The sequence below is a fragment of the Anabrus simplex genome, chromosome 1 (assembly GCF_040414725.1).
Source record: "Anabrus simplex isolate iqAnaSimp1 chromosome 1, ASM4041472v1, whole genome shotgun sequence".
NCBI lineage: Eukaryota > Metazoa > Arthropoda > Insecta > Orthoptera > Tettigoniidae > Anabrus > Anabrus simplex.
In genome coordinates, this window is record NC_090265.1 from 1,096,889,789 (window position 1) to 1,096,915,651 (window position 25,863).

At 37.6% G+C, this 25,863-nt stretch overlaps 1 protein-coding gene across 1 annotated transcript in view; it reads left to right on the forward strand.

The window, feature by feature from the left end:
• LOC136858043 (PMS1 protein homolog 1) overlaps positions 1–25,863 on the forward strand; it is a 154,365-nt gene that overhangs the window by 107,011 nt on the left and 21,491 nt on the right. The window contains exons 9-11 of the mRNA XM_067137277.2: positions 4,575–4,833; positions 16,229–16,423; positions 21,819–21,946. Of these exons, the coding sequence (XP_066993378.2) occupies positions 4,575–4,833; positions 16,229–16,423; positions 21,819–21,946 (582 nt within the window). The remainder of the gene's footprint in view (positions 1–4,574; positions 4,834–16,228; positions 16,424–21,818; positions 21,947–25,863) is intronic.

Sequence of the window (25,863 nt, forward strand, 5' to 3'; positions counted from 1 at the left end):
TGGAGCCAATTGCGCACAAACTCTTGCGTCATCATCAAACCGCTGTCCTCCCAGGTCTTATTTGAGTGGTCCAAACAAATGGTAGTCATGGGACGATAAATCTGGACTGTATGGAGGGTGTTCCAGAGGTGTCCAGTGAATTTCCTCCAGTTTTTCCTGGGTTAAAGCGGCAGTATGGGGCCTTCAGTTGTCAAGGAGAAGAATGACGTTTTGGATCGGTTGCCAGCGTCGCTTGTTGTGATACGCAGCTTTTGCTTCATTCAAAAGGCAACAGTAATAGGCTGCATTAATTGTCCTTTGTTCTTGAAACAAAATCCACCAGCAAAACACCCGTGGAGTCCCAGAAAACAGTTGCAAGCACCTTTCCAGCAGATGGACGTGTTTTGGCCTTGACCAGACCTGCTTTGTCTCTTCATTGCCACTCTGTGCTTGCTTGCTTTCACTCTGAGGTGTAATGATGCACCCAAGTTTCATCACAAGTCACAATACGATGCAAGAAATCCTATTTGAGATGGAAATTGAGGGATTTAGTTAGCAGTGACTACCTAAGGATGGGATATTTTGACCTCCTCCAGTCACACATTACTTATGGACTGTTATTATGGGGGCATTCTTCTTATGTATATAATATTCTTCTAATACAGAAAAAAGGTTGTCCGAACAATGTGGAGGGCTGGTGCAATTGACCATTGTTGACCTCTCTTCATTAAGCTTAAAATACTGACAATTATAAATTTGTATATTTATATATCTTTGACATATGTTAAAAACAACATAAATGAAGTCAGTACAAGGGAAAACATTCACCTTCATGATACTCGGGGTAAAGCAGACATTGATATCCCAATTCACAGGCTGTCAAAAACTGCTCACTCACATAAAATCAGTTGTTTAAGATTATTTAATAAATTACCATATTCTGCACGGTCCACTCCTTTAAGTAATTTTAAAAGAAAAATGTATGATTGGTTAATAGAAAATCCATTTTATAATACCTCTGAATTCTTAGAAATGCGTAATGTTAGTATTCTTGATTCTTGATTCTTGTAGCGATGCAGGAGTCTCTGACAAACTTCCTGGCATAAAGCTTTTTGTTCCTCATTGAGGAGATGAGGAATCCACCTGGCAGGTAATTTTCTGAAATGGAGTTCATCTCAGATGATGGTTTGAACACTTAAGGAACGTATTCCTATGGCTAAAACAATTTGCGAAATTTTTATTCGCCGATCTTCACCAATAATATTACGAATGGCAACAATGTTGTCTAGAGTGATGTTTGTCCACGGTCTTTTTTCATGAGGTTCATTTTCCACAGCTTCTCTTCCTGCCACAAATTATTTAGCCCACTCATACACTCGAGTCTGCTAAAGTGTTTCTTCCCCAAACTGTGCATGGAGCCGTCTCTAAATTTTGGAAGGTTTGGTGCCCTATTTTGCAAAAATTTGATAAGATGTGCTGCGCAACTGACGTGTTTACCTCTTGCTCACTCATGGTGTACTGAAACAGCCCAGCTCTTCACCGTCATTCACATGCACAAACCCATTCTCCAGACACTCCCACCAACATCCTGGCAAAGCCCCGCCTCAGAGTTCAAGAACACATGCGGGCCATCCATAGCTAGCCTCAAAAGCTGTAATTTTTAACTGCCTTGCCGTTGCTATAGCTTTTGACCCACATCCAAACTGTTTCTGATTTCTGGAAACTCTGCCTTTTGTCTGTGACATACCCAGCAGTTACTGATTGCCTGTTTAAGGCAAGCTTTATTTTTCCTCCCATCACATACAGCAACTCTTGTTCACATCTTACTTTCCCCCAGCAGCATGCTTACTGGCTTGCTCTGCCTCTTCAGTAATGTGGAACTTTTCTTTAACCGTGAGTACTTGAGAACTCACACCAGCTATCCTAAACATATGCTACTACTTGAAACTGATACCATGCAAATGACATGATATGTACACAACATGCTTCTTGCTTGTGTTAGGAACATAGGAACTATTTGCATACATCGGTATTTACATTAAAATGAAAAATTAAAGTACATACAACATAAAATACATGATTAAATGTTATAAAACAGTGGGTGGGGGAAGAGCTTGCACATGGCAATTTCTGAGGGTTGATGACAGGAAGGGAGAGTAAGAAATTTGCCTGATCAACCAGCTCCAACTCCACCTTATGAACTAGGGCCTATATACAAAATAGACTCATTTTTTTGTTGTATTATGAAAGGCTGGAACAGATCTTGCCGGCCCCATGGTGTAGGGGTAGCGTGCCTGCCTCTTACCCAGAGGCACCGGGTTCGATTCCTGGCCAGGTCAGGGATTTTTACCTGGACCTGAGAGCTGGTTCGAGGTTAACTCAGACTACGTGACTAGAATTGAGGAGCTATCTGACAGTGAGATAGCGGCCCCGGTCTAGAAAGCCAAGATTTGTCATGCTGACCACATGACACCTCTTAATCTGCAGGCCTTCGGGCTGAGCAGCGGTTGCTTGGTAGGCCAAGGCCCTTCAAGGGCTGTAGTTCCATGGGGTTTGGTTGGTTTGAAAAATATAAGGTATATACTGTATGTTGGTACCACAGAATACCTGACACTGTAGACAAGGTGTCGCTGAAACCGATATCACTATAACAAAGTTCTACTGTATAATAATGAATGTAAATTATGAGATGTTTATCTAAGTTTCTTGAATCCGGTTGAATGAAAACAATTACATATATAATTCATAAAAACTGCAAAAAGTTTAGGTGTGTAAATTATATTAGAAATCCGAAGCTACATAAATATGGTAGTTGGTTCTAATTGCTTTCTATTTTTATACATTAAATCTCATACTTGAAAAAGGTGAAGTTATGCTGTTGTGACTGTGAGTTGCACTTAAGTGACTGTATTATATACCTTAGCATAATAAAAACAAACGAACAGTGTAGCATGGCAGTTTTCCATTTGCTTTTCAGGGTTGATTTCTCCCTTACCTTATACTTGAATCATCTTATGTAACACTTACATTAGAAATAAGTTGGAAGTGACTGTTTCCAGATTACTTCTCTCTGAAGCCTTTCCCTAAAAAGATGAGGTCAACTTTCCTGATTACTTTTGTCCAGCAATCTCTCTCTTGTATCCTATTGACATAAGCATTGGATGTAGTCTACGTCCTTCATAAGGCAATCGTTCAACCACATTTTGAATTGCCACACTGTTGGCCTGCCTTATAAAGTCAGCCTCCCTATTTTATGTACCACATACTCCTCTGGACTATAATGAAAGTGACCTAACTATTATAGTTTAATGTGTTCTCAATTTCTCAGAAACTGATGTTACTCTAGGGATGTCATCACTTAGAATTTTATCCATTCTTCTTTAGCACTCTCCAAACAAGACTGTGAGGCATTCAGTCATATACCTTTTCTAGATCTCTGAATCCCATATGGATTTCTTTTCTGTATAGCCTGTATTTGTTCATTAACTTTCTAATGGCAGAGATCACCTTTCTTGTTGTCTTACCAGACAGAAACCAAAATTGACTTAGTGGTATTCAGATCTGTTCCCTTAGTCTCACCTCAAAAATGTAGCATGGCTCAGAAGCTTGATCCCTCAGCAGTGTCCTCATTCTTGAACATTCCCTTGTGTCTTTATAGATTAGCACATTGATGCTTTTCCTCCATTCTTCAGAGATCTGTCTGTAGTTCATGTTTTTTACTGAGGATGTTCATGAACTGCTGAATTTCTTCATTTAGATTCCTCTGTACTTCAATGAGGATATCATTTGATGCTGGATCTTTATTCGTCTTCATTCTCCTCATGGCTTTTTATGCCTCTTCATAGGATAGAGGACATATAAGGCTGGAAAATTCTCACATAGTTGCATAGGATACTTTTCACAATGATCTGTGACTTTTCTATGCAAAACTCAGCAGTTGTCTGCTAGCACCATTAAATGAAGGCTTGTTGTATCTGGACTGACAAGTAGAACTGCAGTACAGTCTTCATGTAAAATTATTTCCTGGAAATGTACTTTCCAGCTCATATTTTTTTGACAAAACAATTCATTGTCATTTTTTAATGCTTTGAATATGTGTTTGTAGTTTTTTACATTACTGAGAATATATTTCTTTGCCAACTTACAGCTTTCTCGGCTGCTTGGTCGTTGGTGAGGTCTTCAAGATCACTTTGACAACTACTAGTTCTTGAAGTGCTTGTTGCAGTGGATGCCTCAAATTGATTGCATAACGATAAAATAATTTCACCTTCTGTGGTTTATGACTAGTGGTTTCTTGAAGTGAAGACTTAATACGATCCTGAACTAAGCCTGTTTTCTCCTTCTGCAGAGACTTTGGAAAATACCTTCTATGGCTTCTTTCCTTCTGCTTATCTTGACCCATCTTGCTTCCAAGTTCTGATCATCATTTCTTTCCCTTATGAGTTCTTGAAAGTCACATCCTGTGCTCATTGTCTTGAAACAAATACATCTTATAAAATTATTTCCTACCTTGGTTCGATTTTCATTACATTCCCTTCTCCTTCCTCTCTGAGTTTCCTGTTGTGTATTTTCACATTAAAAACTTTACTTTGCAGTGTTGGCAGATAATCCTGGAGTTCCTTTCACGAAGGTTGCCAGGATGTTGGTAGATCAGTGGCGGGAACTTTCTGAGGAAGAAAGACTTCGTTATAAGATCATGGCTAAAGAAGAACGTAGCAAGCCTCCTCAACAGAGTGTTGTGAGTCACAAGTTGTCTGATTTATTTGGAGGATCACCCCAGAGGGTCCAGCCTAAAACTTCACAGATAGAACTTGATATCACTTTCCATGATATCACTCTGAGGAGGAACACGAGGTATTCATTAAAGGTCTCTACTTGATGTGATTGCCATGTAACATCAGTGCATTTGTAACCACAATACCCATCCACAGTGAATTTTTCCTCGAATTTTCCTCTCTCATCCCATGTAACATATCAGTTTCTTCTTGCTGAATGCCATTCACAAACACACTTTCATACAGATATTCATTCCCATAAAGAAAAAGAAAAACATGTCACTTTGCTGCTAAGAAAGTTGGCTTAACATAGAAGATGCAGCTGGTTTTTAAAGATAACTGAGGAATAGGAGTGATATGTGATGGAAATCTTGCTACATTTTATTACCTGTATCCTGAGGACAGAAAACCCAACTGCAGTGAAACTAGTTTATATGTAATTCAAGGTGAACAATTTCACTTATAACTCAGAACTACTTGCAATTAAATTCTAGCATTAGAAATGATTTTCGTACAAGGTACATCCGTGAATTCTAACACCCTGAACCACACAAAATTATGCTTAGAGTATAGAACTATTTACAATTAAGTTTTTGTGTTAAAAAATCTTCTTAGAAGAAACACCCTTGATTTTGAACGCTCTGAACTATTAAAAAAAACATGCTTAGAATATAGATCATAAAAAATGATGGCCTATGACTTTTTAATGCAAAACTCAGCAGTTGCCTGCTAGTGCCATTAGATGGCAGCATGTTGTATCTGGACTGACAAGTATAACTGCAGTACAAGTGCATCTTGCAGAGTGTTCGGTTGTGGGTTAGAATGTAAACTGTGTACGTAGGTATCATGAAGAGAATTAATCCCAGGAATGCTCTCAAAATAGTAGAAACAAACTTGGAACAAGTTGAATATCAAAACACAATTGCAGTTGAGGCTATGGAGTTTGCAAACATGTTGTATAGCCTAATAATGCAAAAATATAATGGGTATAACACAGAAATGCATGACATTGTGTTGGATAGATATACTGTACTGATTTTAAAGGAGAGGAGGAGCCTTCACTTGAAGGTGGCTATTCAAGCAGTACAAGACTTTCATCTCCAGAGCAACAGGAAACATTAAGTCAAAGTGAGTACAAACTATCTCCACCCAAAAAGTCCATGCACATTGTATTAAAAGATATTGATAGCAGCATACTGGAGTATATTTTTAAAAACTATTACAATCAGGTCTTCACTCTTATAGTAAACTAATGAGGTGTTAGAAGAAAATCAAATTAGATGTTAATTTTAAATTATGTGATTAGCAAACTTCAAAGGAAACAGGCCGTCACAGGTTTCAAACTTTGAAAGAGCATGTAATGTTGCAATTTGATAGATTAAGGACAAATGGATCTAACTATTGGTGTTGACAAATGTGGGCACTAGAAGCATCTAAAATGGTTGACCTGGACAGTTCCAGAGCTTCGATGACTTTTATTTACAATCTTAAGGTTGAATGTAGCATTTCATCCAGGTATATTACTACATTCTCTATGTGAGAGGACATAGAAGAAGATAATAGTATGTCGAAAAGCACAAGAGATTTTGGACGAGGTGAGCAGATTTATAACAGACAAAGGACATGTTTGGAACAGTGACCAAAGTCAATTTCATTATGGAATGGCATGTTCAAAGCACAGATGGATCAAATCCGTTTTGTAAACAAATGTAGATAATGTATTAGTTTGTTCAGGATACCCTCTTTCTATTTTGCCATCAGCGAGGCTCTGTAGTTTATTGGCCACAAGAGGTAGAGATTGTTTGTGCACTGAGTAGAATGCTGTTTGTCTGCGGAGCACAAGTAGTACAAGTCCTCATTGTCGGCTACTCAATTGCGAGTCTGGACTCTGATGTATCAAGTGGTAACTCCAGCATAACGACACAATTTCAGGTAAGATTCCTGTTATTTACATTGTTTTATCATTACTGTTTTATATATTTGTTTTATTTTTTATATTTGATGGTCCTGCAAAGCAAAGCTTTTCAGCAGTCAAACTGCACAATAATAGCATTTACAAATATAACAATTTACAAATTATGTACGGTACATATTTTCATACATCTAGTGATTCCTTGATACATTACTTAATACATCAAATACAATAAAAAATATCCGAGATGATAAGTATTAATCATACATGATACTAATAATAAATGTATGCATTGTAATTTTACTGAATTGAACAGTTTATTTTTAAACCTCAAATTTCCCTATAAAATAATTTGTTCGAGAGAACATTTTCATACAAACATTTTTAAGTCTGTTTTAAAAGTACATATATTAGTGGAATTTAATAAACTACCTGAAATGTGATTATTTTGGTTCTTGGTATTCCAGTATTTTTTCACCAAATTTATTACATACTAGCTGATGTACTGTGCTTCACTATGGAATTCTACATTGTATACAGAATTGTAGGTTAGGTAGTGTACACGTTGTGGGTAAGATTTTATTAATTTGCATAGCATATGCGGAAGTCGCCAGACATCTTTTCTCATGTGTAGACTGGGTTAGGGAATTTTCATTGTAATGGTAGGCCCCCTTGCCTCACAATCAAGTTGGGGAGTTTTCATTATAATGGCAGACACTCACTCTCCATCTTTCTTCCGATTCTGAAATACCACTCTTACCATAGTCATTACGGTAAAACTGAATAAAACATAAATGATCGGAAATGGTATTCTCTATAACATTTGTTATGTAGTACCTTTTGATAGGACCAATAGCATAGCTATTTAAAAATTAAATTTTAGGCGCCTTCCCCTAGTCCAAAGTTCCAAATCTGGAATAACCAGGTCGCTGACAGCCATGAGCCATGAACACTCCTCTGCCATTATTCCGTTAAGTGTGCACACTGCTCATTCAAATCTGTGGGAAAGAGTAGAGATCGAATTGCTGGAATACTATGATGAACCAGTGTGTTACGTACCAGCAGTATCAGGAAATGTATGAACCAGAGAAATGGCATACTAAAGAAGAAAGTTAACTAACTTCTTGGCTATTTCCTGCCAGTATTCAGGCTGTTATATTCTATACGCAGCAGTAATCCCATCTATCAGAGATGAGTGGCAGCATAAGAGACAAAGAATATCACAACAAAAAATGGTCAATGTAATGTTATTGTTGATTAGTTTTATGAGCTTTCGACATTGTAGGCCTTCACATTAATTTTCTTCCGACTCTGAAATACCACTCTTACCATAGTCGGTACAGGAAAACTGAATAAAACATAAATGATCAGAAATTGTATTCTCTATAACTTGTGTTTATTATCTTTCGATAGGACCTCACTTCTCGTCTTGCCTATTATGCCTCATTTTGGTGCTGCCATTGTTTTTTCCAGTTTCCTTATAACCACATAACCTTTGGTGGTGCTATTTGAGGATCCAACCAGCCTCTGGGCTGATGACCTAACAGACAGGACCAATAACATAGCTATTTAAAAATAAAATTTTAGGCGCCTTCCCCCAAACTACCATTTCATCCAGGGTGAATACAATTATATATAGCCTAGATTGTAGTTTCTTATTCCCCGACTCAACACCAATTTTCAATAAATTCTGTTTACACATTTGCTCGTAGCTCGGCGTTGATATGGACTTAGCAGTAAAAATACAAATTCATGAATATATCTGTTATCGCAGCCGATACGATAAAAATGTATAAAATATAAATGATCGTATTTTAATTCTATGTAACTTTAGTTGTGTAGTATTTATCGATAGGACCACTAATAACATAACTATTTGAAAATTAAATTGTAGGCCTTCCCCTAAACTACCATTTCACTCAGCGTGAATAAAATGATTTACAGCCTAGATTGTAGTGGCTCATTCCCTGATTTTCATTAAATTCTCTCCAGCCATTTTCTTGTGATGCTTGTACATACATACATACATACAGACAGACAGACAGACAGACAGATAGACAGACAGACAGAAATTATGGAAAATTAAATAGGGCATTTCCTTGTTACTGTGGATTCATCGGATACAGAAATATAACTCTTTTTAAATTCTGAGCAATGTACAGACAAAATTCTTATTATATATAGATACGGTATTTGTAAATAGGAAAAAATGCCCCAGATTTCAGGTGTTGTATTCGTGTTGTAATATTATTCTGACCTCATTTGTTTGATAAAACTTCAAAATTATTAAATATTGGTAAGAACCTCTTGAGGTTAATGTATTAATGAAATTAAATAAATATGTTTTATTTATTACATTTTGATTGAGTTTGGAATTATTTTTTAAGATTAGTTTTTGATTGTCAACCCATTTGACAAACTATATGTTTGATAGCATAGATTTAGCTCGTTGTTTAATCAGTTTTCCTTAGTGTGTAATGTAATTTTCAAGACAATTTATTCTCAGTCATTGCATTCCAGATTATACGTTTTTCAGACATCATTCTTATTGTTTTGCAGCTTAGATGGCGAAGGATTGCCTACATCTGATGGTGATGGAGAAGTAGCGAACAGTATAAACCACCAGGACCAGGGCCACCGTGGAAGGAAGAGGGCAAAAGAATCCATCGAAATGCAAGAGAAATATGAGAAAAAAGCATCAAAACAGAGGACAGAAATACACTAGATGTTAAAGAGATGTAGTACGCCACAAAACTCTGCCAAAGAACATCAGCTGCTATTGTAAACACCAGCAGTGCAGCTCGATAATTCTAATACTAACTGACAGAAGATATTGATTTCTTTTGGAAAATATATTATTTTTCAAAACAGAACTTTTAATGTGGGTAAATACTGTTATCAAAAGTGGCTCGACACCATATCAGAGATGGATCCGGCCATTACAGACAGTGTTCTTTCAAGTACTTTTTGCAGAGAGAAAAAAGAAACAGTACCAGTTTATATACATACAAATCAGCGCAGGTCAATTGTACAGATCTGCGACTCAAGAAATGTTTGTGTGAGACAAACGAGGATAAAAGACTCCAGGCAACAAACTTGGTGACTCAGATGTTATTGCGCACATAAAGTCATTCCCGGTCTATCAAAGTCATTACAGTCTGTGAGTTAACCCTGACCAAAAGTAATCTTTATCCCTTCTTTTTTTTTTTTTTTTTTTTCGTCACACCGACACAGATAGGTCTTATGGTGGTGATGATAGGATAGGAAAGGGCTAGGAGTGGGAAGGAAGCGGCCCCATGGCCGTAATTAAAGTACAGCCCCAGCATTTACCTGGTGTGCCTGGTGTGAAAACTGGTATCTTCATTCTGACTTAATGATAAAAAACATGTATTAACTGGATGCTGAAAAAGGCTGAAAACAAAATGCTAGTCAAAAAATCGTTTTACTACCTTGTATTCAGTTCCAAGTTCAACTTACATTTTAAAATGCCCAGTAAGGATTCTTGCCGCACATGATGACCTCCAACAAAAAAAACAAACATGAAGATGATGTAAATATAAACATGGCCTTACAGTTGAACCAAGAAGCTCACCTAGCTGAATATTCAGTGGCTTTATTTAAGAAAAGAATATTACCTTAGCTTTAAATTTAAAACGTCATTCAATTCAGGAGAAGAATTTAGCTCTGTTTCTTTAGAAAAGAAAGGTCGTGGTTGCCTTTGCACAATGTTATCCACCACTGAACAGCCAGCACATTATTCCACGTGCCGTATAATTACAGAAACACAGAAAAAGAAGGACTTACTGCCGTTTATTCCACCAATCAATGTTTCATGCAGCTTCCTGTTGAATTTTGGACAAGGTCTTCGAATTGCTATAGGGAACCAGAAGAGGGTGAGACAGAAACGATAATATTTTTCATGATTGAGGCACCGAGAAAAATTCTGTGAACGTACAGTATTTACTGTATTAACTTATGAAAATCCATAGCACAAATATTCCACCTTTACAATACTATAAATTGTCTTTGTTGATCAGACTACATTAAAATACATTAGTGATTCATGTTTTGTCCCGCTTTCGAGATATCTTCAGTCGCAAACAAAATCATTCAGAAATATGGTAAGGACACGATAATTAGATAAAAAGTCTACAGATCTTATGACACGATGTATTGGCCTCTTGTCAAGTCTTGAGTCATAAAAATAACACGAACATGACTATGATGTGAATCACCAAATGTTACGCGGGTTAAAATATCGCTACATCAGTCAGATGTAATACAACATGAGTGGCTTTATAAAATGAATTAATCATGTAGATAACCCAACATTGTAAAAATATTGTACTCATTATTGACATGTATACATAGACTGTGCAACATTAATGCCACATTGAAATTAGCTTTGTACGATGAGTCACAGAAAGGCAGACTTTTTGTTGAATAACACAAGTTGATCGTAGCTGACGTTGACAATATGGGTCTAAAAAAGGAAAATAGAACGAAATGAATAAGTGTAATGTGAAGTATAAAGTGTGTGCCCATCTGGTCACTCACCTCCTCACCCGTCCCGTGCCATCCAATTCACATCAAGTGTTGAAACTGACTGAACGCAGTACTAGAAGTTTGTTGAGAATTGACTGGAGGGGAGGTTGCGCAGAGTATGAAGTGTGAGAAGAGGTGTGGGGTTGTAATGCTTTACTTTGGCACCTCATAGTAAAGAATGTAATGATTATCTCTTTGATACGTATATTAATTTCCTCTGAGATTTCTTTCAGATTATGTGCCTGGGTACATTTTTAATCAATAGTTATAAAACATATTTTCAAACATATTCACTTGATTTCCTTTCCTACTTAATTGGAGAATTCGATGGTCTTGCTTTATATCTGTGAATATACGATTGGTATCCACCATATGAGCACCCATTGCCGAGAATCTGTCATATTTTGACGCATTAACATGTTCCTTATATGATGGAAACATTGCTCCCTGTCTGTCCTATGTAACTTACGGGAGATTGCTGGCCCTTTCATTTATAAACTCTGCATTTCTGAAATTTATTATTGACCTTTTTATTGTCTTGAAAGACACTCTCATATCATGTTTTTTTAAATATTTGTAATTTCATAGATTTTGCTGTGACTGTAGGTAAAAAGGGCGTAACTATCTTCTTTCCTTTTAGTATCCTTAGTCGATATCAAAAACTATTTCTTCTTGACTTTGCTAAAAATTTTGTCAACGAACTGTATATTTAACCCGTTTCTTCTTGCTATTAAATAAATAGTATCCAGTAGTAATGAGCAATGTTCTTGCTTGAGACTCTCGAGACTGATGTCACAGATCTCAAGAATCTCGAGACCGATTCTCCTGTGCTGCGATCTGTGCGATGTTCCAGTAACTACGAGCAGAAACTTGTTAGTATACCATAAGCAGTTATTGCATGAAATAACATTCCCGGATGGAAATATGTGAGCCCTTAATTTTTTTCAAAAGCCTGGAAAAGTACTGCATATTCAGTTATGAACCCTTTAATACCGCAAACAAAAGTGAAAACAGAATGTCAGTATCATAAACTGTTCACGACTTATTTGAGGTAGACATCTTTATCCTTTATGTTTTCTTTTATTATAATATAAATGATATGAATAAAGAACTGGAATCACAGATAAGGTTATTTGCAAATGTTGTTAAACTGTATAGAGTAATAAATCAGTTACAGGATTGTGAGCAACTACCTAAGACCTTGACAGTGTTGTGAGACGAACAGCGGACATTGGTAAACGAGATGAAAAGTTATTCAATATTCAAGTAAATAAGAAATGTAGAGTTACATTCTTATTTAATTATAATTTAATTGTATTATATACATGTATTATATACATTTTCGCAACCGAAACAATTACAGGTGTGATCATTAAGCTACTCGCAGAGTTTCTTCGGCATTTGAAAACACAGTGCCGGACATTGAGTATGTTGCACTGATCTTCAGGAGCTAGCATCTTGTTTCAATCAAGCGACTCGTCTTCGACTTCTACACAATTTTGGGACTTCATATTTATTAAATTGTGTTGTGACTTCGTGCCTGATAGTATACGCAGACTGGCTCACTTAACTGTTCACCTCTTCTCGTAAACATTTTGGGGCACAGTGCCGAACAGTGCATGTGTTGTGCTACTCTTCAGAATATTGCGCCTTACTTCATATAAGTGACTGACCTTCTACTTATTCTAGATTTTACGATTTAAAATCGCGCAGTGCCAATCCCCATTATCTTATATTGCTTCTTCAACTGTTTTTGTGAAAGACTCGTACTTTAATATCTTGTTTTCCTATGCATTGTTTTTGTATTTTTATTCGGCTGATGATGACCCAGATTGGTGGTCAAAACCGGTACCGCTTCCACTTATAATTAAATAAGAATGTAACACTACATTTCTTATTTACTTGCATTGAATAGGTTGAACTACGTTATTTGTTATTTCAATTTAATTGAGACATGGTCACAGGCGATGAAACATAGATTCATCACTTTGAACCGGAAACAAAACGGCAATCCAAGGAGTGGCACCACACCAACTCTCCCACGAAGAAAAAGTTCAAAACCGTACCTCAACTGGTAAAGTAATGGCTACAGTCTTCTGGTACTCTGAAGGGATTATTCTGTACGATGACCTCCTTCGTGGTGAAATTATCAACTCTCCAGGAAACTAAAGAAACAACTTCAGCATGTTCATAGCCAAAAAAATGCAAACAAACTTCTCCTTCTCCACAACAACGCAAGACCTCACACAGGTCTGCGCACCCGACAAGAGCTCACAAAACTTCAGTGAATTGTTCTTCCTCATCCACCCTACAGCTCTTGCGTCTTCTGACTTCCATCTGTTTGGCCCAATGAAGGATGCACTCCACGGGAAGCACTATGTGGATGATGGAGAAGTTATTAATACAGCACAACGTTGGCTCCAACATCGACCAGTCGATTGGTACCATGCAGGCATACAGCCCTCACATTACGGTGGCATGAGGCCATAGCATTGAATGGAGAGTATGTTGAAAAATAGGGTATTGTAACCAAAGGATTGGGGAATAACACAGTGTATTTGAATCCCTAATAAAACCAACCTGCTTTTAGAAAAAGAAATGTGTTGCATTATATATTGAACTCCCTTCGTGTAGGTTTGTAGTTGTAGTCTTGTTATATCAGTCTCCAGGTGTGAAACAAAGTTTTCCCAACTTCCTATATGCTTTTTCCAGACTTCGCTTTTTACTATTGTTCTCTTATGGTGACACACTATTTAATCTTTTAATTTACCAGTCGTGAAAAAAATGTTGTATGCATTTCTTTTGTCTAAAATAACTTTTTCAATTTCTTTATCCCAGATTCTTAGAGCCATTTTCCTGTGCTATTTCTTCTTAACTCCCAAACTTTCAAAAGCAGGCTGTTTTAAAATTGAACACAAATTGACCATTCTTCTTCCATATTGTCACTAACTGGTGACTTCTGGGTTAGATTATTGAGTCTGTTCTGGTATAGCCATTTTGTACTATGGTCTCTTAATAGGTTAACCTTGTAAGAAGTTTTGATTTCTTGTTTTCTTTGTTTCTTTCTCTCGAAAGATCTGGGCCTCAGACAAATAGGTTCAACTAATAGATAGTGGTCTGTTTCTAATTCAGGACCTCGCTAGACTTTTATATCTAAGACTAATTCTACTAATTATAAATGACATAATCAATAATTGATTTCTGACCACATGTACTTGTGTGTGAGAACATTGTCTTCATAATCTTTAATAGATCAAAGACAGTAAAATCTATTAATTTTGTTCTATTATTATTACAGGTTGTTTTCCATGAATTCATATATTATTCTGTATTTTCTCATTACCAATTCTAGCATTGAAGTCTTAATCTTATTGACTAGTTTTTGCAGATCATTATCTCTTTCTTTTGAATTGCCATCGACCAGAGCGTACACTCCTATAACTATAACATAGCCTCTGGATAGTTTAACTCTTAATCAGATGATCCATTTATTCCAAAACATGTAGCTATCAATTGTTGACCGTATTCTTTCTGTTGTATGTCCGGCGCTCCCGTCTCGCTCCGCAGCCAGCTGCACGCGCGCCTGTGTATCATTCTGCTAGCTTCGACGCGCAGCCCTCAGTGCGCGTGCCTGACCATCGAGTGTACTATAAATAGGAGCTCCCTGCCTGCTCAATTGCCCACTTGCCCGGTGTCCAGCTCCAGAATACACCCTACGTCGAGCACGGAGGCTACTCCTCTTGAAAATGTGCTTCGACCAGGTGGACTGAATTTCTGGCAGTACGAGGTTTCACCTCTGGTCACCGCTCCCTGACCTGTTTCCACTGCCTATGTTCCGTAATTCTTTTACAAGCCATTTTCATTCCCTAATTTACGCAAGATCCCTTAGTTTCGCTAGGTGGAATTTCTTCAATCTATTGAACTTGCTTTTTAGGAATTCAGGCACTTCAACAAACAAGGACTCTCAAAGACATTCATGTTAGTGTGCCAGATAGTTCTCGACTATCAACGTGTCAATTCACAAAGACTATCTTTTCAAGATAGAAGTGTATATAAAGACTGTAAACCTGTACATATTGTATAAAGACAGACTTTTCTCAAGATACAATATTCCTTTTTGCTTCAAAATAAATTTCAGTTATTTGTGTAAATATCATAAAGTGAAGCAATAAAAGTTGTGTTTGTAAAATTCAACCTTGGTTACAACACTTTCGTGTACTGTACCATGAGCATCACAACTGCCTGTGCTCTAGTATTTCTTTCAACCTCACTGTAAAACTGTATATAATTTAATGTCTATTTTGATCCCTGAAGCTTCCCTTTTGTTTCTCTATTTTGATCCCTGAAGCTTCCGTTTTGTTTCTAAAATCGCTGCAATTGAAATGTCTTTCTTTTGAGAGAATGTAATTCAGTTGATTGTCTCTGTGTGGGATACCCTGGACATTCCAGTTAGCATATCTAGTAATGTTCTTCTTTTTCTTTGCCGTCTTTTCTGTCAAGTTTGTCATTTTTATTATCCGTCCAGCTTTTCTTTCTTTTGCAGTACTTCTGATGGACTGCTAGCTTAAAGGAAGTAAGGCTATTGATGGTGCTGCCATTTCTCAGCACGTGGACTGGCTGCAGTACAGCATTTCCTCTGTACTCGATGTGATGGTTATTCTGCCTTGACTCGGTCTATCATCTTCATCATCATCATATGTGTTAATGAGTATGGTGCTATATTTAAAGCTTGTTTAATAATGATTTCACACCTAAAATTTGTTAATGAAAAGTTTTCCTACTTTCTTCCAGCTCTCTTTTTTTAATGCAAATTCTCTCTAAACTTCCTTTTTTACTTCCATATCCGTACAAAATGAGATGATATTATTCCTAGTAATTTTTAATCTGTGGTCAACTTGTCTTAATAGTTTTCTCAATACTTACAATACTGTTCTTTATGTTTTTGAAGTGCTGCAAGATATTATTTCTAAGGGCATGTTCAAAGTGTTATTAAATAGGTTCTTTCTTTACTCATTAGACAAAATGAAGAATCTCATGAAGTAGCCCTGATAGGCCAGTTAAAACCCTGTGGGACATGGATTTACCGCAAAGCCAGAGAGCTGGGCATTGTGAGACACTGGGGTCTGCAGGAGTCTGTCATCTTCCAACAGCTTTTAGCTGAACACAGCATACCAGTCAAACTTCTGGATCCTCCTTTGTTTATATATGAGAGGTGAGTAGGAGAGATACGTAAAACTTTACTTGTGACTTACAAATGTGTATTTGAATTTTAAGGAAACACAGACTTACCTGCTGGAGTAGGTTCTTGAGTATAAGATATAATGTTGTTATATATGGATGCTGTCTATTATTTTTTTAGTTTTCTTAAGTATACACTTTTGTATGTTATTAAATGAAGTTTTCATAACCATTTAATGATGGGTAACAAAAACCAAATCATATCACTGTTTTCGGGCTTGTAGGCCGTGGTCCAGGAGCATGTGATGGTCCCGACGTTTCACCAAAGACTGCATTCGGCATTGTCAAGGGTGATATAGACGTTGATTCCCATAGGGAATATGTCCAATAACAGACCATTTATATTGGTATTGTCAAGGGTTCCGACTAACTTCATTAGCAGCGAAACTCTCAGTGGAATGAAGTGGTGTTGTAATTCCACCTCATTATATTATGGTGCAAGCTACAATACACTACTCGCATATTGGTCCACCATGCTGATTGGCTGTTCTTCGGCCAATGGTTGAAGCATTAAGGAGCCCAATGTACTCGACCTGTCGTGGCGAAGATAGGCAACTGATCACCCATTGCTTTTTCTGTTCTGCCTCGGCCATTGTGTCCTTCAGGACTTAAGGCTTTCAGGACTGGAAACCAGGCTTTGTTTACCCATTCGGATCGGATTCCTCTTTATGGTTGAAGCTGTTGGTGTGCTTCAGAATTTCAATGGCTTCCCCCTGTAACCAGGCATGATAAGACACAGTAGTTGACAGTATTTTGGTATGTCATGGCCTTCTAGCAACGAGTGTTCAGCGATTGATGATCTTTCTGCTTGTTCCAGCCGGCTATGTCTGTTGTGTTCCTTCAATCGTGTGGCGATGCTGCATTTTGTAGTGCCTATGTACACCTGGCCACAGCTGCACAGGATCTTGTAGACAACTGCTGTGGAGAGAGGATGGCGCTTGTCTTTGGCAGACCTAAGTAGTTGCTGGATTTTCTTCATTGGCCTATATATGATTTTAACCCATGAGACTCCAGCAGCCTCCCTATTCTGTCAGTTGTTTTCTCAATACACGGCAGAAAGGCTTTAGCTGCCGGCTGCTCCTCTTCTTTCTCCCTGGTTGTTGGACGTCTGGGATGGAGTGCTTGCTGGATATCTTTTTGGCTGTACCCGTTGGTGATTAGGGCCATACTGAGGTGGTTGAGTTCCTCAAGTGCTGAGGTAGACAAATTCTCCTAGCACGGTCAGCAAGCGTCTCAATCACTCCGTACTTTTGTCATGGGTGGTAGTTGGATGTTTCCTGAAGATAGTGGTCTGTGTGGGTCGGCTTGCAATACACTGTGTCCCAAGTTTGAATCAGCAGTCTTCATTACCAGAACATGAAGGAAAGGTAGTTTTCTTTTGTTTTCTGTCTCCATATTGAACTGATTATTGGTGTTACTACTATTCAGATGCTGTAGAAACAGCTGTAGTTGTTTCTCTCCGTGGCTCCAAATCACAAAGGTGTCATCTATGAAGCACAACCACACCTTAGTTTTCAGTGGTTTCCATAAAGAAATTTGCGATCACCAGACTCAGAGGACTGCCCATGGCGACACTGTTGATTTGTTTATAGAAATTGCCATTCCACAGGAAATAGCTTGTGGTGAGGCAGTGGTTGAACAAGTTGCTAATGTTCTCAGGAAATGACACTGTTGATTTGTTTGTAGAAATTGCCATTCCACAGGAAATAGCTTGTGGTGAGGCAGTGGTTGAACAAGTTGCTAATGTTCTCGGGAAAAATCTGAGCGATGTGGTCCAGGGCCTCATTCACAGGTACCTTAGTGAAGAGTAAGACCACGTCAAAGCTGACAGGCAGGTCTTTGGCTTCTTACTGGATGTTCTTCAGCTTTTCTATGAGGTGGCCTGAATCTCTGATGTACGATTGTATGCCACTGATGTAAGGTTGTAGAAAGGTGGCCAGATGTTTAGCAGTATTGTAGTTTGGTGATCCAATAGAGGTATGTTGTCCTTGTGTATCTTGGGTAAGCCATATAGTCGCGGAGGTAGAGCTTCACTTTTGGAGGTTTTCTTCACATTGTCTGGCAATGATGAGGCTATCTTCAGAAGACGTCCAACCACCACCCACGACAAAAATATGGAGTGATTAAGATGCTAGCCAGCCGTACTAAGAGAATTTGTCAACCTCAGCACTTAAACGAGGAGCTCAGCCACCTCTGTATGGGCCTACTCGCTATTGGGTACAGCCATAAAGACATCCGGCGAGCACTCCATCCCAGACGTCCAACAACCAGGGAGAAAGAAGAGGAGCGGCCGGCAGCTAAAGCCTTTCTGCCATATGTTGGGAAAACAACTGACAGAATAGGGAGGGTACTGGAGTCCCATGGGGTTAAAACCATATACAGTGAAACCTCGTTACTGCATACCTCATTAACACGTTTTCTCGCTTAGCACGTGGTAATTTCTAAGTCTCGGTTCTCATCGCATTAAATCTATATTAAAATACCTCCCTTATCGCATCACGAATTTTCGCTACCGCTTAGTTCGATCACATTTTTCCTAGCCCTGAAAATGTTATTTGTCATCCCTTGCAAAACAAACGTGATTTCCAACTTGGGTAAGATCTGTCGCCACAGTTGTGTGATTGCGTAAAAAGGCCTTAAATTCCTGAACTTCACAGGATAAGTTGCACGTTCTGAGAGCAAGCTGTTAGCCTCGGGAATGTTCAGTTTTTGTGCTTGTATTTCACATTCCGTTCAGAAGTGTATTTTATGTTGAGTGGTACAGTGAAGTGTAACGAATATTTGTCAGATGATATGGTAGCCTATATCTGGATTAGGAACATATAAACATATCGTACCTATCACATCATGAATTTTCGCTATTACCGCTTACAACAGGTATGATCATATTTTTCCTAGCCCTGAAATTGTTGTCATCCCTTGTGAAAGAAACTTGATTTAGAACTCGGGTAAGAGCCATCACCACAGTTGTGTGATTACAGAAAAAGTGAGCCTATATGTGCTGTATTGCATTCAGAAGTTAGAAGTGTATTTTGTGTTGAATCACACAGTGAAGTTTTGTCATGTGATACAGTAGCCTTTATCTGGATTAGGAACACAGTCGTCTGAAATTTACTAGCGTGGTGCATATTTGTCTTGTGATAGCCTAGGTTTGGATACGGAAAAAGTGAAATTCCTTTCGAATGAAGACAACATTAAAATCTTTCAGAAAGTGGACTGGCATCCGCATCTTAAAGGGTGCAGAGGTCGCAAATGTTGAACTCGCACCTTCAAATTTTGACTTGGTCGATTCGACTTGGTCAAAGTTTTTCAAAATGGAGGCCAAACTAATTCTGTGTCTGTCGCAGTCGCACATTACTGAGTATAACCTCCAATTCATTGTCTAACAGTGTGACCAGAAAATAATGTTTTATAACCACTGCTCTGAAATAAAAGATATCTACTAACATTTGTTTTAAAAAGAGTGTGATCTGCAATAATACTTGTATATATTTATTGGCCCCCGTGCATATGTTTTCATGTTTGTTGTTTGGCATTTTTCACACCGTTCAGTGAACTTGTTATTTCATAAGCCCCAGCAGAAAAGGTTTTCATATTTGTTCTCTTGTGTTTTTCACACCTTTTAATACTTCCCTCTCATCTTGAGAAATTGTAGATATGGTTTTCAATGTACCCGCAGATACACGATGTAAAATGTCTTCATTACAAGTTATTATCCTCATGATTTTGTATTGAAAATTATTAAGAAGAAAATAACAAAGGTATTTTATTGGTCCACCTATTCAATAAGGGGCTGCCTGGCCAAGGTGGTAAAGGTGTGCTCAGTTCGCCTGGAAGGATGTGGGTTCGAATCCCCATCAGGAAATCGTAAAATTTAAGAAACGAGATTTCCACTTCCTGAGGTCCACTCAGCCTACACCAAAAATGAGTACCAGGTTAATTCCTGGGGGCAAAGGCAGCCGGGCGTAAAGCTAACCACTCTACCCCATCAAGTGCCGAGGTTAAGGATAGTGGAAGCCTTTACCTTCCACCCCTCCAAGGGCCTTCATGGCCTGTACGGAGATGACTTTGCTTTGCTTTTACCTATTCAATACTATCCACTTTTATGCGGTTACAATTTTTATACAGCTATAGAGTTTTACAGTACATGTTTCGCCCTCTCTAGAGGGCTTTTTCAGCCCTTAGTCAATCTTGAAATGTTGAACATAATATTAAATAAAATGTGAAACAAGAAGCTAGATAATTAACATTGTAAAGCTAAAACTAGTATACAAAGTCATTTAAAATATGGGCAGCACTATATTAAAACTGTGATAACATAATAGATTAAAACTATCTCAACGTCAGTCCAAAACCATGCGTCTGAAACTAAAACTAGATCTTCATCTTTCTAGAATGTGTGGAACTTGTATATTCTCAAATATGTAATTCCAAGAAAGTCACAAAATATCTTGCCTAAAGTTAAAGTTCATGTGTTTAAATTGAATAAAGATGATTGCTTTTGTACAAGAATATAAATTTTTGAGTGAGTTGTGAAATATGTAGTTGGTGCTATTGTAAATAATTTAACGGGTGAGTATGCAAAGTTTTTCAATAGAAACAGTTATAAATATGGCGTTAGCTGGAATCGCTGCTAAGAATATCATAAAGGTGAACTGAAGATAACCGTGTAGTCACATTGGATGTAAGGCCCTTTGTAGAGTGTACTAGATAGTTGAATGGACCGTCATTTCTGTGTGAATCTAGATGTTACACGTCCTCCCATTACAGCAGTGTTAGCTTGTTTGTTGGTCCTACTCCTAGTGTTGGACCAAGTATGGTGTGTAGGATCTTTCTTTCTTTTGTCTCTAAATCTGTGAGCAAACATTTCTCGGACAGGATAAGGCATTCAGATGCATACAGTGATACTGCTTTGATGACTGTTATAGTGACAAATTTTTGTGTTCAGAGAAAAGCACTTTTTGTTGTATATGTTGCGGGTGGTTTGGGAAGTGACTTCCATTTTCTTGATTCTTGCTGCTGTGGGCTCTTTGTCAGGTCCATTTTGCTGGATCCATTCCCCAAGGTATTTAAATTTATTAACACGGCAGCTGTCTGATGCCACTTCAGGTGTGGAAAAAGGTGACAACTACTGTTTGTGCACATGGGTTACAATAGGAAGTACTGGAACACTCGGTGTTTAGTCCTGATTTAACACTATCATACTGTCACGCAGTCAAAGAAAAAGACATAGAAGAAAAGAGACATTATATTATGATCCAAAATTTCTGTTATAGCCTTCATTCACAAAAAAATTCATAGCATGATTCTTCTTATTCTTCTTCCATATCTCTTCTAATGGCTTTTTTTCTTCTTCTTCTTTTTTCCAGGACATTGGGACCTGATCTCTGGCAAGTAATGCTGTCTTTAGAAACAACTTGTGATTTAATTACTAGCTGTCGGTCCATTACCAGTCCAGTGATAGTGAAGAATGGTTTCCGCATTTTGTTGAAACCAGGTTGGTTATAATATCTACTAATCATTTGATTTGATAAAATTAACATGTACAGTAGAAGTCCGTTATAGCGAGAATTTACAATAGCGGAAAATTTACTCGCCATAGCGGATTATCGTTATATTTGATGTTTGTATAAAAGTCGAAAAACCCCCATACATATTAAAATCGGTATGAAACGGCAATCAGTTTGTTCAAAACTTGCGTTTCCGCGGATGATATCCACACTACGGCTTACTTGTTTGTTAATTTTCGAAATCTGATACTACGTGAAAGTGTATGTTTAATTTCATTCTGAAAAAATTACAGTACCGTATTTCTCCAAATCGAAGACAAACCCCACTTTTTCCTTCAAAAATATTAAATCAGGCTCAAAAAGTGCTTTGTGAAATCATATGAATGCCTTTGTTGTACAGTACACATTTTAGACTATTTTTAGACGCTGAACATTGGTTTTCATTATGCCGCATTGTTTTGCGGCTGCGCAATTATTCTTTATTTCCGCGGGTTTAGTGACCATTAACTTAAAATTGGCATCATAATACTGAAGAGAACCATTTGAAAATTTGCCGGCAATACCTATTCCATGCATCTCTACAATACGGCGATCCATCAGGCAAATATTCTTGCTGTCTATAAAACTGTCATGATACTTTTACTCAGCGTCAGATATAACCGGCTACCGCTACACGCACGTCTCGCTTGCCGTGTTCGGCCAACTTCAGCAGCTAGCGATGTATAGGCCTAATCGCGGACGTTGAAGGTCAACGACGAGCTTATTGCGCCACTGTATGCCTCTTCCGCCCTTGCGTTTTCCGTGCACATACCTCATAATTCCATCTTCGACTTCTTTAAAGTGTCCTTGTTGCGGACCACTGAATTCATTTTTTTGAACAGTAGGCTACATATTTCTTTAGCTGTCTTTGTCTTCACGCTGACGCCAAATATTGACTTTAGTTAGGCCTATGCCATATTTTCTTGCGGCTGCACAATTATTCTATGTTTCCAAGTGTTTAATAACCATTAACTTAAAATTGGCATCATAATATCGACGAGAACCCGTTGAAAATTTGCCGGCAATACTTGTTCCACATATTTTTACGACTATCCATCATGATAATATTCTTGCTGTCTATAAAACTTAATTTTACTAAGAGTCAGGTACAGTAGACGCGGTATACGTAACTCTGCCACTGAGTAACCGTGGCCTTTCTAAGAATTCGAAGGCTCACATGTTTTGATGCCATTCTGCAGATTTGAGAAACTTTTTTGTAGAGGCTAACAGAATGTCATTTTATCTTCACTATTTCCTGAGATCCAGGGACTTTACACACAGGCACTGAGCAACCGGTTGTCATGGCTAGCGATGTGTAATAAAGAGGCAGTCGTATATTTTCAACGAATTTTATGTGCGTGCGCGTGCGGGGGTGAAAAGAAGCAGAGTGGTTACCGCGAGAGTTGCCAGTGGTATTCTTTACTGTTAGGCCACGAATGCAAAACGACCCTTGATTTTTCACATGAGATTCTGAGGGGAAAAGAACGTTGTCTTGGGTTCAGAGAAATACGGTATCACTCCAGAGTTTTCTTTTTCAAATAGCATCACCTAACCTAACCGTATGTGTGTCATGAAAACATATTTGAAACGCAAGTACAGAAATGAGTTATCTACGCTAAAAATTTACATGTGAATAGCCTTTCTGAAATTTAACTAGACGCGAGAAAGTATGAACTATCCTCTGAAATCAGTGATGTACTCTGCCATATTGTGAGGTGTATGACATTCTTACCTAATTTCGGTAGGTACTGTATCATCATGTTGCACTCGAGGCGATCATACGCAAAAATAGTAGCGGACAAAATGGTGCATGGCAGCTTCATGCAGCACAATCATATATGAAATATCACCGAGGTGCAAATCTATCTCAGTTAGAAGGCGGAGAGTCATAAAAGACCATTGAAAAGGAGTTTCAAGATGGAACATCTGTTGTTTCAAAAAATAACTGAAATCATCTAATTCTTGATACCTTGTGAAAGAAGAACGCTGTTAAAAAAATATAATCCACTTGGAAGCAAGAAGAGGCTGTTTTTCAGTGAACAGGAAGAGAACTGCGAAGTAAAATACAAATATTTACGAAGGATTCGATCATACATAGCTAAAGACTAAATCAAGTCGTGAAGAATCGAGTACCTTTCAATTTAAGATATTAGAGAGAAGGAACATACGGGCCGTTACAAGAAAACGTAAACGGACGATTTGCTGCACTATAAGTGACCGATTATAGTCATGAATATTTGAAACTATAACTAGAAGCAGCAGTCATCCTGAAGAGAAAGACTTATTTAATAAAAATAAGCCAGAATTGAATATATATAGAAGCACAGTTTTGAAATATAAGAGAAAACACTAGCATTTATCCATATCTGTTTAAAGGCTTAAAATGATTGAATCAGTTATTTGTTCAGCCCATGTAATATTGTTTTCTTCTTTCATGCACTTCCGCAATATCATGAGAGCCGCTTAAACTGATGGGAGGAAGATTGCCCAGGCTACCATGACGAGGACCAATGCTGCCATCCCGAGAAACCAGCCATGACGTGTCTGGAGGTGGAATCTAACTACATAGAGATGGCATAACACGCGAGCAGAAGCCAGCAGCTGACGAGATGATATATGAAATAAGCTTCCTTTATTAAAATATTAGTAGTATTTGTTGAAATAAACTTAAGTCTGTGGAATATTACCTTTAAATATGTGCCAAATTGAGAACGTTAGTGGTAGATCCTAAGCATTTAACCACAAGTGTGTGCCAATTTAAGTAACAGATATACTCAAACATGAAATGATAGGGTTATATTAACATATGTGATGTGTGTATCGATTTCAACATACTAATCTACATGGAAAGTTTAGTTGACTATGAACTGGGAGGCATTGAGAAGTATACATGAATTGTAGAGGTTAGTCTAGTCTTAAGGAATCCAAATCGACAGGCATGGCCGGAATTAATTTATTAATATGAAGAAATGGATCATACTGGGAAATACTTATTATTATGAAGATTATATCGTCGAGGGAGTAACGAACCGTAACAAAGATTATATTTAAAGGAAGTGAAATGAGATTTTATATATTCAGGAGGATTAATAAGAAGAGATGGATGTGAAATGTGTGCCAATGAGAGTATTGAGATGTGATGTTTGTTTCGTCGTAAGGTTATATGAAGGAAGTTGTTGTTACGGATTCTTACTGATAGATATTGGTAATCAACAAATTAATCTAAAAAGCCACCTAAAAAAATAAAAAAATAAAAAAATAAAGTATCGATTAGGTGGCTTTTTAGATTAATTTGTTGATTAAACTCATCGATACGGCCATGAAGTGGACAGCTTGCAAGATAATGGTAATGCGTGATAAATACAATGAAAGTTATAAGGTTAGGTCATGTTGAGATGAACATAGAGCAACAGTCCAGCTGATATGATGTCGATTTGTGACATATCGTAACAGATAAAGTATAGTTATTGAGTTTCAGATAAATATTGGTGTAGATGTAGGGACATTAAGAATTATCGTCCTACAGAGAGTAAATGTCTCCCAAATTAACGGTAGATTGAAAAATTAAATCACATTGAACTATTGGCACAGTGGTATATGGAATGAGATTATTCATCATTAATGGTAGGACATATTTAAATGATTGGCACAATTTCTCAGTTAATATCAATGGATTATTTCATGAAAAGCTTTGATTGACCATTTTCTAATTGTAATGATATTTTTAGAGTGTGGTAACAGTTAATAGCCACAAAAAAAGGAAACTTGTTGAATATCTCGTATCTCGTAAATTTCATACGAGCTCCCAAATATGAAGAATCCTCCACATCCAAATGAAAATAAAGAAATTAACCTTGTAAAAAAA